Source organism: Mauremys reevesii, linkage group 11, assembly GCF_016161935.1.
Source record: "Mauremys reevesii isolate NIE-2019 linkage group 11, ASM1616193v1, whole genome shotgun sequence".
Classification (NCBI taxonomy): domain Eukaryota; kingdom Metazoa; phylum Chordata; order Testudines; family Geoemydidae; genus Mauremys; species Mauremys reevesii.
The window spans coordinates 44,618,778-44,634,365 of record NC_052633.1 but is presented as its reverse complement, the minus strand read 5'-3'; the positions used below and the strand labels follow the sequence as shown (position 1 = coordinate 44,634,365).

General features: G+C 39.9%; 1 protein-coding gene across 3 annotated transcripts in view; it reads right to left on the bottom strand.

Moving 5' to 3' along the window:
- KCNH7 (potassium voltage-gated channel subfamily H member 7) overlaps positions 1 to 15,588 on the bottom strand; it is a 320,233-nt gene that overhangs the window by 65,680 nt on the left and 238,965 nt on the right. For all 3 annotated transcript variants that reach the window (XM_039495387.1, XM_039495388.1, XM_039495390.1), the window contains one exon: positions 2,009 to 2,434. In XM_039495387.1, coding sequence (XP_039351321.1) covers positions 2,009 to 2,434 — 426 coding nt within the window. The remainder of the gene's footprint in view (positions 1 to 2,008; positions 2,435 to 15,588) is intronic.

The window sequence follows — 15,588 nt, the reverse complement described above, 5'->3', positions numbered from 1 at the left end:
GGCAGTGCTATCAGTGGTGCACCTTTTGCGTCCTTTTCCTGGCAGGTGCCAGTTCGGAGATGGTACTTGACTCAGAAGAAATACAGGAGACTGACCATGGGTAAGTGTGACAAATGCAAAAGATAAGAAGATACTGCTATTGCTCTATCTGCTTCTGTGCCTTTTGGTCTTCTTTTGCAGAGAAAAGCTCTTTGTTGGTGAGGGGACGGTTCATGTTTTCCTCATCCCTTTAATGCACTCTCTCTTTCTTTTTATTGTATTCCTTTCACAAGACTTTCTTTCCACTAATTTGTTCCCTGCACATAATCTTCAGACTCCCCATTTTCCCTTCTATAAGTGCTGGAGCCCATTGAAAGCAACAGGGATCTTTCAATCAACTTCAGTGGGAAACAGAAGGATCCCTATGGACCTAATCTCTCATCCTCCCTCCCAAGCATTTATATGGTGCACATCACCATAGTATCCATCCATCAAAAAGGAGGGAAAATGGAAGGGAGGGAGGAGGGAAGCCCTTCTTATTACATACAACTGAAAAGGCAGAAGTAAGAGAAACTGTAGGCTACAAATTTCCTTCTTTCTGAATTTTTGTAAGACTATAAATTATCACTAGTCTCTGCGGTGCAAATGGCTACTAAATGTGTCATTTGTTTGCTTTGGGCCCTTAAATATTTGTTTGCTTGAGTTTCTAAGAACTGTCCTTCTGAGCATAACCATCTTGGTCTCAGAATTCAGTTCAGTCTGTCAAAGACGAGACTAATTGTGCTCTTTCACAAAGAATTGATTTTTGTTCCCTCTTTTTGTTGCTTTCCTTTAATAAAAAGTCATTTTAAATGGAATGTACGTTTTTGCTGTTTCTTTATGTAGACATAACAGTCTCCACATTGTGACACTGATGGTACCTAGTGAAATGAGTAAATCATCAATTCAGCATTAATGTTCACCTTCTCGTCTCCCTTCACAACACATACACATTATTCACAAAACTTTCAGTTTCCCTTATTTCAAATTATGTGCAAAATTGTATTGGGGAAAAGTGGATTCATTGTGTCCTTTGTGAAACCCACAGATCATCATATTTGCTGGGTTTGCTGCTGCTATTTTTTTTCCCAAACAGCTCTAATTCTACCTACCCTCAAAAAAGAATTTTCTACTTGTCAGTTCAGCTTTCATCACAAAGTACATTATAACTTTAGCCTTTCTTAAATTAAATAAAAACTCTTTGGAAGGAGGCAGAATTGGGTCAGGTATCCACAAAATGTGTGTGCGTTATACATTTGAAAACTCTCCCAATATGTGTATATTTGAAAACTGGTGCAAGTCGAGTTTACACTTCCTCTACCTAAACTGTATATAACACATTTAAATTTTGCATCTGAGCATATATATTAAACCTAAATACCATAGTACTAAATCTCTTGTGCCAAAGCCCGAGCTGATATAAATCAGACCAGCTCAGGTGAAGTTAATAGAGCTACATTAGTTTATACCAGCTCAGGATCTGGCCCAGGTTATTTTAGCAAGGATTTGAACTTCTAAAATGATTTAAAAAAACAAACCTAGTAATAGTTTTGGTTTAACCTTGCCAGATTGATAGACCAGATGAGTGATTCCCTCAACCTATTCACAGAACAGTTTCACTCACACACATGGTTAACGACAGGAAGAGAGAAATGTCTTTAGAACACCAAGATTATTCTGCAATACTGTGTGTATGGTATGTTCATGTTGTTATTTTTAAAGAAGATTGTGTCAAAGAATTTGAGAATGAAAAAATTGATTTGGGTCATCCAGTCTTTTTCTGCAGGAGAAGGCTCATCCGCTACCATTTTATTGGTGTTTTGTCCAGTTAAATTTTAAGTCCCAAGCATTGGGGCTTTCACCACTTTCCTTGGGAGATTACTGAACGGCCTAATTGAGCTCACTGTCAGGGAAATGTTATGTGTGGTTATAGCAGATTATCAAAAGTCAATACTTGGGAAGAAAAGGCTACTTTTTTATTTTAGCTTACCTCATCAGAGCCAGATCCAAAAATCAGCAGGTCAAAAGGTATTGCAGCAACCATGTCAATTAGGAACCAGCCTTTGAAGTAGTGAATTGCTATTTTTGCTGGGTCACTTACCACTTCTTCATTCTGGTTTACATATGTTGTTCTGAAGTTTATTAGAATGTCAATGATAAACATAATATCCACAATTAAGTCTACCACATTCAGTGGGCTGCAAGAATATCCACACACTCGTCTCTTCTGTTCTTCACTATCATTCAGAAGGAAGGCCGCAGAGTAAGGGGTGAATATGGCAGTATATATCACCAGCAACAAGATGAGCCAGTCCCAGACTGCTTTGAAAGGACTGTAGTGCAATATAGTAAACTTGTTGATGCGAGGTGTCTGGAGTTTATATTCTGGCAGAACATCTGCTCCTAAGGATAGAACCTAGAACAAGAAATATACCATGTAAAGAAACAACAAATCAGAGTAAAACAATCTGTACATATTTTTTTTTTAAAAAAATAGCAAATATAGTGAAACAGTTAAACTGTATTGTGTTATTTAGACCTAGAGGTTAGGCCCCGATTACACAGTCCTTATGCAGTGAAAATTTCCATCTAATCCCACTCTACTGCCAAGTGACATTTATTATATTTTTGGAAATTAGATCATAAGAACATAAGCCACTGCTTCCCGCAGCTCCCATTGGCAAATGGCAAACTGCAGCTACTGGTAGCTGTGAGCGGCCATACCTGCAGATGCTCAGGTAAACAAAGCGTCTCGCGGCTCACCGGGGCTTACCCTGAACGAGCCGCGAACCAAGTTTGGGAACCCCTGATCTAACCCAGTGTCCTGCCTTCCAACAGGGGCTTCAGAGGGAATGAACAGAACAGGCAATCATTAAGAGATCCATCCCGTATTGCCCATTCCCAGCTTCTGGCAAATAGAGGCTAGAGACACTTCAGAGCATGGTTTTGCATCCCTGCCCCTCCTGGCTAATAGCCAATGATGGTCCTATCCTCCATGAACTTATCTAGTTCTTTTTTGATCCCCATTATAGTCTTGGCCTTCACAACGTCCTCTGGCAAAGAGTTCCATGGGCTGACTGTGCATTGTGTGAAGAAATACTTTCCTTTGTTTTAAACCTGCGGCCTCTTAATTTCATTTGGTGATCCCTAGTTCTTGTATGAGGAGTAAACAACACTTCTTTGTTTACTTTCTCTACACTAGCCATGATTTTATAGACTTCTATCATATCCCTGCTTAGCCATCTCTTTTCCAAGCTAAAAAGTCCCAGTTTTATTAATCTCTCCTCATATGGAACCTATTCCACACCCTAATCATTTTTGTTGCTCTTTTCTGTACTTTTCCCAATTTCAATACAGCTTTTTTGAGACGGGGCAACCACATCTGCACACAGTATTCAGAATGTGGGCGTACCATGGAGGCAACAATATCTATCCCTTTCTTAATTATTCCCAATATTCTGTTTTTTTGACTGATGCTGCATATTGAATGGATGTTTTCAGAGAACTCTGACTCCAAGGTCTCTTTCTTGAGTGGTAACAGCTAATTTAAACCCCATCATTTATATGTATATTTGGGATTATGTTTTCCAACGTGCATTACTTTGCATTTATCAACACTAAATTTCATCTGCCATTTTGTTGCCCAGTCACCCAGTTTTGTGAAATCCCTTCGTAACTCTTCATAGTCTGCTTTGGACTTAACTATCTGGAATAGTTTTGTATCATCTGCAAATTTTTTCACTTCCCTTTTTTCAGATCATTTATGCATATGTTGAACAGTACAGGTCCAAGTACAGATCCTTGGGAGATAACCTCTTTGCATCTCTCCATTGTGAGACCTGACCATGTATTCCTACCCTTTATTTCCTATCCTTTAAGCAGTCACTGATCCAGGAAAAGACCTTCCCTCTTATCCCGTGGCAGTTTACTTTGCTTAAGAGTCATGGTGAGGGACCTTGTCAAAGCTTTCTGAAAATCTAAGTACACTATATCCACTGGATCACCCTTGTACACCCTTGTCCACATTCTTATTGATCCCCTCAAAGAATTCTAGTAGATTTGTGAGGCATGATTTCCTGTTACAAAAGCCATCTGATAATTCCGTTCTTTACTATAGTTTCAACCAATTTGCCTAGTACCCAATCTTTTAAAAAGGTACATATTAAAAAGATATGTATTAAAAATGAAAAAAAGCTGCCTAGAATGAAATCTTAGGGGGAAAAGTAATACCTTGTGTGATAATCATTGTGTGCTTTCATTTCTTTTTGATTAGCTATTCAAGATTTGAGATTTTAGCTGGTACAAGATCAAAGTGAGACACCCTCTCCCACTATAATCTTTTTAAAATCCTTATTAGCTCATCTATTTTTGTTTAATTTTCCAGCAGCAAGTGTTTTATAACACTCAGATCCTTTCTTTAGCCACCTAAGCAGCACTAGCTGTTCAAGAAAGATCTACTGTGAAAATGTTGTGAGAACACTAGGGTTAATAACCACTCTTCTCCTTTGAAAAGTGAAGCAGGGAACGATTAAGTCATCCACAAGATTATATGGTACCTTTAAGCAACCACTAAACACCATGCTGAGGTGATGGTGGAGGACATTCATGTATTATTTATTTTTTAGCTGGGAATTGCACTTAACTAATGGGACTAGTTGTATTTTTATGCACTAGAGACATTAGTCAATAGCAAACTGAATCAGACATATTGTACAGCATCTGAGGCAGTCTTCACCCTTTCAGCCCCCCCCAGCATGTGTCGAGACAAGAATAAATCAGCTGTTTTCCTAGTATTAGAGAGCAATGTGTATTTGTGTATGGGGTGAGGGGGGAAGTGAGGGGAGGAGAAATTGCTATGCACTTTATAAATAACACAGTCCTCCTGGTAGAGTTTGAAATTAATCCATTTCTTTCATTGACATTGAGAATAAAGCTCTCTTCACAATTTTCTATCAGCTATATGAAAATTCCAACCAAGGTGCTGTATTGCTGGAGAAACAATTGAGCTCTATTCTTTTCTCTCCTACACTAGTGTAAATCAGGAGTAACTCTCCACTGAAGTCAGGGTCTGATTTGCTTTTCACTTACACTGGTTTATTTCTATTGACTTCAGTGGAACTGAAAAGTATGAGAGCAGAATCAGGCACCGTAAAGTAATTGTAGTGTACAAGTGACGTGAGATCAGAAACAGATCTAGTGTTTTCACATAAAATTTCTTAGACTCAGGGTGATTGGATGATTTGTGTGATTAATAGATAATGTAATATAAAACTTTACACTGCTATCAGAACAACATTGATTATTGCCTGAAATTCGTTATCTGATTTTTTGTTTGATGGCCATATAGGTATCTTGTCTTCTCAAACAAGTCAAAATGGACAGGTGTTCACCCACTACCAGCATCTGTATTGATAGTATCAGTAGACTGTGACTAAGAATTAAGACTAATTTATCTTCTTTCTTCTACATGCCATCCCTCTAAAGTGGAGGCACTGCTTTGTCCAGTCTGTATTTATTCTTTGGCTAAATGGATGGACAGCTCCAGCTACTGAAGCCCTCTCAAGAATGAGTTTCTTGTGGAATGCTTAAGGTACAAATACCTTTTCCTCCCCAAAGTGCACGATGGGTCAGTGCCCCCAACTGGACTAGCCACTTTCTGTTGCCCCTTGGCTCTGCTCAGGTATGTGCATCCCTCCTTATAACCCAAATGCAGTAAGGACCTTTAAAGGAGCCCCATCCTCTTTTCCCTGCTGCCCAAACAAAGATTCACTGCATTCAGTGGCTGTAAGCACATTTTCTTTACACTAAAATACTAACAATGAACTCCACTACATAGCAAAAGATCTTTAATAAATGTCTGGTGACCACATTTTTTTGGACTCTGAGACAGTGGATCAGGATGTAAAGAAATAAAAATTGATTAGTTGGATATGAAAATGCTTTGAGAATGCTGCTTTACACCATGAGTGCCAATCCTGCACCAACTGAGATCAAGGGGTATTTTTGCCCAGAACAAGTGTCTATAGAGTTTCAAAAGGTCTCTGTGAAGACTCAGCACACCATAATTGGCACTTTCCTAGCTACTTATTCATAGAATCCAAGGTGAGAAGGGACTATTGTAATCATCTAGTCTGATCTCTTGTACAACATAGGTCTCAGAACTGGCCCCAAAATAGGAGGACAGAAGTCTAATTAATTAAAGCCACAACTTAAATTGAAATGAGATGTCCTTTAAAAATTATTTTATACTTGTCATTATGAAACTTTGAAGAAAATATCATTTCACTTTGTGGGTTGCTGGGGATAACAAGGAAGAAATGACAGACAGAAATAGTAATAAAATCTACCCACAATTTCAGCTGACAATTAACCAGCACTATTAGCTGCAAAGTATCTTTTTGCTTTGGAAAGATACCTTTTGCTAGACTTTGAGCATCCACAGTAGAAGTATTTCCCCCAGAGTGGAAAGGCCTCCAGCTCCTTGCTTTGGTGGGTGACCCAGTCTTTAAGGGTGGGGGGTGTTAGAGGGACCTGGACCCTCCCTTTCCACAATGTCCCAGCCAAGGGCTCTGTGACTGTAAGCCCCTGAAAAGGAGCAGCCCTCCTGGCATAGAGTCTAAACCCGCTGCCCTAGGCTACTTCTCACCAGTTTCTGTTCAGTTTGGGTATGGCCCCTCTAGTCCAATTTAGTTGGGCAATGTGCTGCCTTTCATAGGGGCATCTAGTCATGGGTCCAGGCTCCTTCAGGCAGGGCACCCCCAAGCTGGTGAGGCCAAACTCTACAATGTTCCTGGGCTTCACCCACTCAGTTACCTCCAAGGCTGGAGGCTCCTAGGTCTCTTCCACAGTCTCCCATGGCTTCCTCCCAGGTGGCTATCTTGGCAGGCAGGTTAGTGATCCCTCCCCTCAGTTAGGAAAGCAGCTATTTCCTTCCCCTTCACCAGTCAGCCACAACTTGAGTCAGGCTCCCTCCTTTTCTCCTCTCTCCAAGCCTGGCCTTGGCTGCAGGCATAACAAGGTGGGGCTAGCTGGGCCCAAAGTCTCTCTTTAACCCCTGCTGTGCTTGCTGACAGTTTCTCTGCTTCATCACAGCCTCGTTCTGAATTTTTTTCATGTCAGCTTATGCCGTTTATTGCTGATGAAAACCAAAGCCTCAGCGGGGGTAAACTGCGTAGTTTCATTGACTCAAATGGAGCTATGGAAATTTACATCAGCTGAGAATCTTGTTTCAAGTATTTAGACTTGGTAGGATTAATGATATACTGTCTACCTACCTCTTTCTGAGATATATCCCCCTTATATGTTCAGTCTGGGGTAATAGCAACTGTCAAGATGGAATATATTTACAGCAGTGCAGCAAATCTGCAGTTGACATTCCACAATGAGTGAGCAGTCAGGATCCAATAACATCTCTAAAAAGTGAGTTTATCCCAGAGCTTAAAGCCCTTCTCTGCCGCCTTTCTGTCTTTTTGTAGTTCTGTTTTTAGTCTCTCTGAGATTAACACAGTAGTTCCTCTGCTAGTGAAAAAAAAAAAAGAATATATTTGAAGGCAATGGAAGACTGGGCGTGATAGCAAGGCCATTAAGCAAAAACAAAGTGGACAGCTACCTAGGGTACCATAACAGCGGGGGTTTCCAAAATAAAATGAAAAAATGGTCCTGTCAGCTTTTACTGTTTAAAACATGATTTAATTACTGGAGAAGGAAGTCCCAGTACTGGGCTCCCCAAAGATGATCTTCCACTTTTTGGGGAATTCTCATGCCTGTCTTGGCAGTTCTAGTGTTGGGCTTCCCAAGGAGATCCTGCTCCTGGGCGGGGTCTCCTGGTGAAGAGTCAAGGAGACACGCTAGGATGTTGTGTAGCGTGCCAGTCAGTTTTCTACTGATACTGTGTAGTTGATTTATGCCAGGCAGGTTATGTCCATAGATTCCATAGCGCTGTGTGAAAGTCGTTCCAGGGAAATACTAAGATTCAGGAAATCTTGTCAAAAACACTGACCAGTTGGATTCTTTTCTATATTTGGTTTCCTTCCCATTTTCATAAAGAAAGGATAACTAGGGCTCGGGTGATTGGTGAGGCTCAGGCCACCTAGTGTCGCCACTTACCTGGTGTGCCGGTTTCAGTTTAGGGAAATATGCTCACCCTAGAGTGTGGTCACTGACCCATCTCCCCGCCCAGTGACCAGAAGAGAAGAGCTACTATATAGGTCCATGCTGGTGCAGGAAAAGCCCTCTTTTGCCTGGATCAGGTGGGGCAGCACACATCCACCCACTCACGGAAGTGGCAAAATACCGGATTTTGTCAGGATCCGGTGGGCATTGCACTAGTTGCTCCTTTCTCGGCAGCAGAGGGCAGGAGGGAAGAGACTGGGAAGGAGTTTTTCCCTCACCGCCAGATTGGCCAAGGTGAAGTGGTTTTTTCCCCCCACCTTCCCCATAACAGCTGAGGGGGATTTAGTTCAGGGAGAACATGGAACAGGAGTTAGGCAATGATGTTACAACTCATTATATACACGTGGGGTGGATGTCCAGTGCAGATATTCTGTAGCGAAGGGATGTGGTGATCCAGACAAAATGGATTGGTAAAGGATTTAAAGGAGGTATTCTTTAAAGGAGCAGAAACGGGGTGGGAGGGAGGGGTTACGGCTCCTATGACTGGTACTGGAGGGAGCCAAACCCCCTCTCTTTTATAGCCCCCCCCAAACCTTATTTGAGGGGGGAACGGTGAGGTCCCAGCAGCGGGTTGGCTGGGGACCAGGATGGGTAAAGGGGAGGACTGAAAGGCCCCCCCAGGTATACACTGAAATTAGTATGGAATTACCTGCACTGTACACTTTTATCTAGTGGGTACTCCCAGACATTTAAGAATTTCTACCCTGGGTCATGGTAAGTCTAACCCTGGCCCTGCCACACATGGCTGAAGCCAAAAGTTTGAGCAACTTAGCTTTGCAGGGCCTCCTGTGGTGTGAGACCCTGGGCAGTTGCCTTGCTTGCCACCCCTTAATGTTGGCCCTGCCAGGTGACCCCATTAAAATGAACTGGCAACCCACAGTTTGAGAACTGCTGCATTAGGTGCATGATCTCTGAGTACCATAGGTGTCTCTCCTCACATGAGATACTTCTCTCAGTTTTCAGTTCTACTGTGTTTTATCTCCATTTCAGCTATCAAACTATGTCTAACAAGGACAATTTCTTCCCTTTTTGTCTCTATTCATAACATCACTATGAAGCCAGTACCGCCTGAGCATCCTTAGGAGATGACTGAATTCAGAAACCACTATCTGAAAATAAACTGTATTACACAAGTGTCACTGAACAAGTGACAATTAAGCCAGCATTTGCCCCCTGATGACAAGCATTACCAATGTCCTCAGGAACTTCTGATTTAGTTTGTGATTATTATGGGCTTTCAATGACCATATTTCAATTGCCTTGATATCTTCTTTCGTGACATGGATGACTAATAAGGCTACCCCAATTCTGAAATGATAAATAGCTGAACTCCTTTTTGATTTTAATGCTCCAGAAAATGTATTATACTGCCTTTAAATGTCAGCACAAACCTAATTTATTTGTTTTTTCAAAGGCTGGCCATTAAAGCACAGCTTCCTGGTCAGAAAATACCGCTACTGAGGATTTATCAATACCTGTCTGATTTACCCCTTTTTATCTGTTCCACTACATTAGAACTATACAGCAGAATGTTGTGTATTTATATTTAGTGCTCACATGTATGTTCTGCTATCGGAGAGTGTGAAATGCATCTGAGGTATCGTAAGCTAATATTGAAATATTATTACTAATATTGAAAGCTAATATTACTTTTTAATGTTAAGCTTTCTAATGTAATGATTGCAATAACAAATCTGGTGCCACAATAAAATGTGACCTCTTTGCATATCCGCCTGTATGCTTCCCATTTGGGACTTCAGATACAGGAGGTTAGGTAAAAACATTTCTCAGTAAAGCATTAAACAATGAGCTCAATATTTCTTTGTGTGCAGGACCAGAAATAGCACAGTGTTCTTCTTTGAATATACCTGCATATTCACCAGATGACAAATGGCACACTACGGATGCGTGAACCTAAAAGACACAATGCTTATATGAACATGTTTGAATCTCTTTTATTCTAGAGGTCAGACTGCTACAGTATCTCATGAAATAAAGGTTTTGTGACTATCCAGCACTCAAATTTTCAGTTACGCTGGGAATACCACAAGAACAGGCTTTTTGGTTATTTTTCAGTAATTTATTTTCTGGCCTAAACTGAAATTTGGGAGGTAATGAGTTATGTGCTAATTCAAAGAACCAAATATAAATCAGACTTTTATTAACCTAAAAAAAGTTAAGTATGTACTAACTGTTGGGTCGATTCTTATTTTATCTGATCTTGGGTTAACAGTTATGCATATCATAAAAAAGCATACCATTTCATTGATGTTCCATGTTAGCTTTAGTTTGTGTTGCTGAATTTTTAAGCAACATTACAATCCTTGTATTAGACCTGTTTTGGGTTAGAAAGTTCAGAACATGAATTGTCACCTTTTTGATTTATTACAACCCCGTCAGTATGATTAATTACTTAGTGAGTAAGACATAGGGCTGCAGTCTATCATCTTTACTAAGCCTGGCTGCCTGATAATAATCACTCCTGTTTATCTTAACTGAAAAGCATTTGATTATTGGCTAGCTAATGCTCTCCAACTCCTAGTAAGAGTTAAACATTTCTAAATGGCATATATTTAAGTTAATTGGACAGGACCATACGCAGTAGTCAGAACACTGTGCAATGACAGAGCTGGGTAGATCTTTAACAAAAATTGATATGGTACAGAGGGAAAAAAAGGCCAATTGATAGAGAAATTGCACCATATAAGTTACAACAAAATCTATGCTAAATTGCTATTTGCAAACCCAAAAAGAGTAGACATGGAAGCTGATTTTAACCTGTCATACATTCGGACTCCATTGCTTCACTCCAGATTTACTCAGTGGAAGTGAAAGTAGCATTTGGTCTAAGATGTATTACTGCTTCAAATACAAATAGTTTGTAATCATTTGTCTGAGCTTTCTGTGGTGATTCACAAGTACTAGGTGGATATTTTATTACCTCCACACCTGCCAATCCTACTTGGCAACCCTTTGTTCTGCACTATTCTGTACCCTCATGCTTAAACATACTGTGACTTTCAGAACAAAGCTACAGCTTTATGGGTTGAAAGGTACACTGGTAAAAGGGGATACATGTGGGTAGATGTGAGCAGCAGGTGAGATTTTACCTGTATGTCTCTATCTCAGGGTAATCTAAGTTCTTATTTCAGTGTTTTGGTACAATAGAGAATCTATTTCTATTTCTTCATCCTCCACACTCCAAGCCTTTTTTTTTTAAAATACGCTTTTATAAAAGTGCATTTAATGTCTGGTATTTAGATTCCTAAATAATAATCTGTTACATCATCCCCCCAAAAATATATGATGAAGCAGAGAGCAAATTTAAAATCTAAGCCCAAGCTTGAAACCCACACCTACCACGCATGTGTATGCAACATGACTCATCTGCTGTATGCATACCGTTACTGCAGATGGGTTAGTGCCTTGAAATTACAGCAGCTGTACTAAACAATTATTGGGCTCTCTGACTGAGAAAATTTCCCATGGGTGACAAAGAACCAGCTGGATATTGCTGGTGTTTGCATAGTAGATATGTTGGTATCTATGAACATTGAAATCCCCAGAAATGGAATCACGAGATCAGAGAATTCATCCAAAAATATACTGCACTGGAAAACAGACACAAACAGGCCTACTCATCCAAGTACTTTCATCCTCCATTTGAACAGAGTTATAAAGCTGTTCTGGGCATTATTTCTAAAATGGAACATTTAGATCTTAAGCCTTAGGAGTCTTTTCCTGCCAACCAGTCTGCAATTACTTTCATGTCAGTGTGTAATGCATCAACAGAGCAACACCTATAAGCAGATAGATTTATTGAATGTACTGTAGTGAAATTTAAATCTCACCATAGTAATTTGTGGATTATCAGTGAAGGTGATGTTAACTACTGTTCTATTTTTAGCAAGTGCCAATGACAGAAAAAGCATTGAGAGACATATCACTCAATTCTTTATGAATTGAGCTAAAGGAGCCTTTCAAGCAAATGCTTTAAAAACTTTAGGCTACAAATTGGGAAAGAATTAGCACATTATTGATTGTTCTATCCACCACAAAACCTCTAAGCTGTTAACAAGCATTTATAAATCAGCCAGCTAGCCATTAAGTACCACATCTGCAACAAGGGCTTCAATTATCATCATTTTTAGTCACTCAAAATGTAGTTCCAATCATTAGTTGATGACCTGTCAATGGAAAGAAGATCTCCCACACTTGTTGGTATTATCTCCAGGCTAGCTATTTTAAAGTATTTGGCCATTTATGAAAATCCTATATTTATTATGGTCCATTTAAAACTGCTTGATTAAAAAAAAAAAGATTCAGTTGTGATTAAAATGGAGTATAAAAATGAAATGCAAAAGGAAATATGCAATACATATGGTAAAGATAGTTAAATTGTTATGGTAATGCTTTGGGCCTACGCATGCAGAATACACATTGACTGCATGAAACTTTTTCAGTGTTTCCAGTGAGGGGTGAAAAGACATTTAGGAATCCCTCCTACAATGCATTTATTTGGTCTTCAGTTTTATGCTAAAATAAAAAAAATATGGCCTAGATTTTCTAGTATGATCTGTATACTTTGTACTGCTCAGACAGCTCACAGTGGAGATTTCCATTAGGAAAACAGACAGTGGAGAATTACAGAGGGGGAACTTGCCACTAGCATAAAGTTAATGATGGCAGTTCCTGTGGCATGAGGGAACCTGGGGGGTAAGGGAACACTACAGGAATGTGGTAGAACTCTGTTGTGCTGATTCTCCACTGGCGTAAGCTACTCTAATGCTGCAGCTGCGCTGGATCAATAAGCATAAGTGGCTCCTTGATGGGCCCACCCCTACTCCTGTGCTGAATGGAGCTCAAACACGTGAAAACTCAGCCCTATATTTAGGGACATTTTCCAAGGAGAGGAGAATCTTTTAGGTACTGTAGCTGATCAGATGTATGGCTGCAGAGCATTAAAAGCAAACAGATATGTACAGTGTTCCTAGATTGTAGCTCAGTCTATAAAAATATGCAACTCTTTAGCTGGGGTAGGCCCTTTGCTTGTACACTTCTTCTGCTAGTGTTTGCCTGGGTTTCTAGCTATAATACAGGCTACTTTTTTTTAAATCTTTGGAATAAATCATGGATCATCATGGCTTCCTGGGCTTACCTGGTGCTGCAGAAGGTATAACAGATGTAATAGACCCTACAAGATATGTGGGAAATTATTGTCCTATAAAAAGCTTCTCTTTCAGGCTGCAACCACAGCCCTAGGAGGGAGCATGCTCTCTTAGCAAAAAAGTCTATTAGACCAAATCAACTGGTCTCTAATGGTTTCTACATTAGCCACAGAAAACAGATTAATACATCTACTGCTCTGTTCCAAAACTTAGGTGCTAATTGAAAGCCTCACAGACTAAGCCAGAGAGAGGTGATTTACTTAAGCTCACCAGGTTACTTACTTCCCTTACTTACACCCTGGCAACCCCAATGAAAATCAAACCCTCTGAACTTCCAAAAGTTGTATGAATATATGAGAGAAGAACTTGTACAATCTCTCCTTTATCTGAAATAATGGGTAACTTCAATATTAAGAGAATGTGATTCCAAAAAGCTTCTTCTCTATTTTCTGTCTATATGTTGGGGGATGGGTCTAGATCAGTGGTTAACAACTGATCCATGACTGGAGCCCGTCTCTGAAAGCTCCCTGCACAGTTTAGGAAGACAGGAAGCTGGTTCCTGATCTCAAAAAAGGCTGAGATACACTGGTCTGAAGGACCTCAAGGACCCTTCCAATTCTACATATCTGATTCTATATGCTCAACTTATTTTGAAAATGGACCATATTCACAGGCTACAAGTGCTTGAATTTCAGAGCAGAAAGGTAGGAAATTCAGAAGTAAATAACAATGTTCTATTTCCTTGCTATCAAGGACTCTTTCATTTCTTGAGATCAGCGATCAGAGCAGGTTCTTCTGAACAACACTGCACTTCTTGCAATACAAACATATCTAGAAGAAGTCACAAAAGTGTAAGTTTCTAACATATCAACTGAAAGGAGTGGAGTTTGCCCAAGTCTTTCTTCTCCTTTGAAAAAAATGCCAATTTTGATTTTATGTCAAATTGGCAATTCATTGAATAAAGTCTTATACCTGAAGGTATAGTGTTTCTTAGAGACAGATTCAGCCCTGTATCACACTGAAGATTTATTCAGGTGTCTAAGAGAGGTAGACTAGGCTTCACAGGCTGTAAAACAATACCTAATCCAAGGCCCCTTTGATCTTGGAAAAGGGGTAGCTCTAACAGTTGTCCCAGGATTACTAGTCTTGCACTAAGTCTTCATATAAATTGTAGCTAACTGGATTTGCATAAATACTGTACATCACCTAGCTTTGTAGAAAAAGCACCTTACCTTTATACTACACATCCTAAATTAATTTTACAGAGATTTGAGGTCCAGGCTTCTGTTCATTAATTATCTTCCTGAGACAGCTGCCTCTTTCCACAAATCACAGTAAATACCCATAAGTGTTTCTTGAGTGAATCCCTAAAATTTAATTATACTTTTAAAATAATTGGTAGATTCAGATAATCTGGGATCCCTCCTCCCCTTTTTGCTTTTCATTGACATGTTTGAATAGAATTTTTTTAAAAGTTACTTTCCCTTTCTTTCTTTAAAAAGAAAAGAAAAATGCTCCCTGGAGCCCCAGTCTCCCAATCCCTTAATACTCCTGCCAGCTGTAAAAGGCTGGGATTTACCACTTCCTGACAAGTGAGCTATACATAGTCAAGGGCTATGTACTGTTTGCTCTGGTTTACTCCAATAGAAGAGATACAAAAGAAAGAAATCCAAAGGCCTTCACACTAGACATTTTGACAACAATGTTGGCCAGTTCTTGCCCTTTCCTACTACTTCAGACCTTAGACTCAATAAAAAAAATAGAGAAACAGAAAATAGTCTCCTAGGTTAGCAGGATCAGCCCATTTACTCCTACCCACTAGCTAGATTAAAGGAAAATGTTCTCAGGGGTTAGCCCAGCTTTTCCTTTTATGTGCTTCAGACCAGTTGACAATAATTGGCTCTCAGTTACCATTAGTTCCAAATGCCATCACCTGTTCCATCTGCAGATCTCTGGAACTTTTATCTTGTCCATTTGGCATGCTCTCAGCTTTTTCTCACCAGCAGTAAGTAGGAACTCAGCCCTTTCAGTAAACAATTAAACTTTTGCCCACTGACCCTCCAGCTCATGCATTTGCTAGTACTAAACAGTGAAAACTCTCATTCCTTGCAATAAGTGGTGCTAACCTGATAGATCAGCTAAACAAGTCAGTATCCCTTTATATGGAGAAGGTGGTTCCCTGAACAGAGTAAATATATGCCCCCATTACAGCACTGCAAAGTTGTAGTGT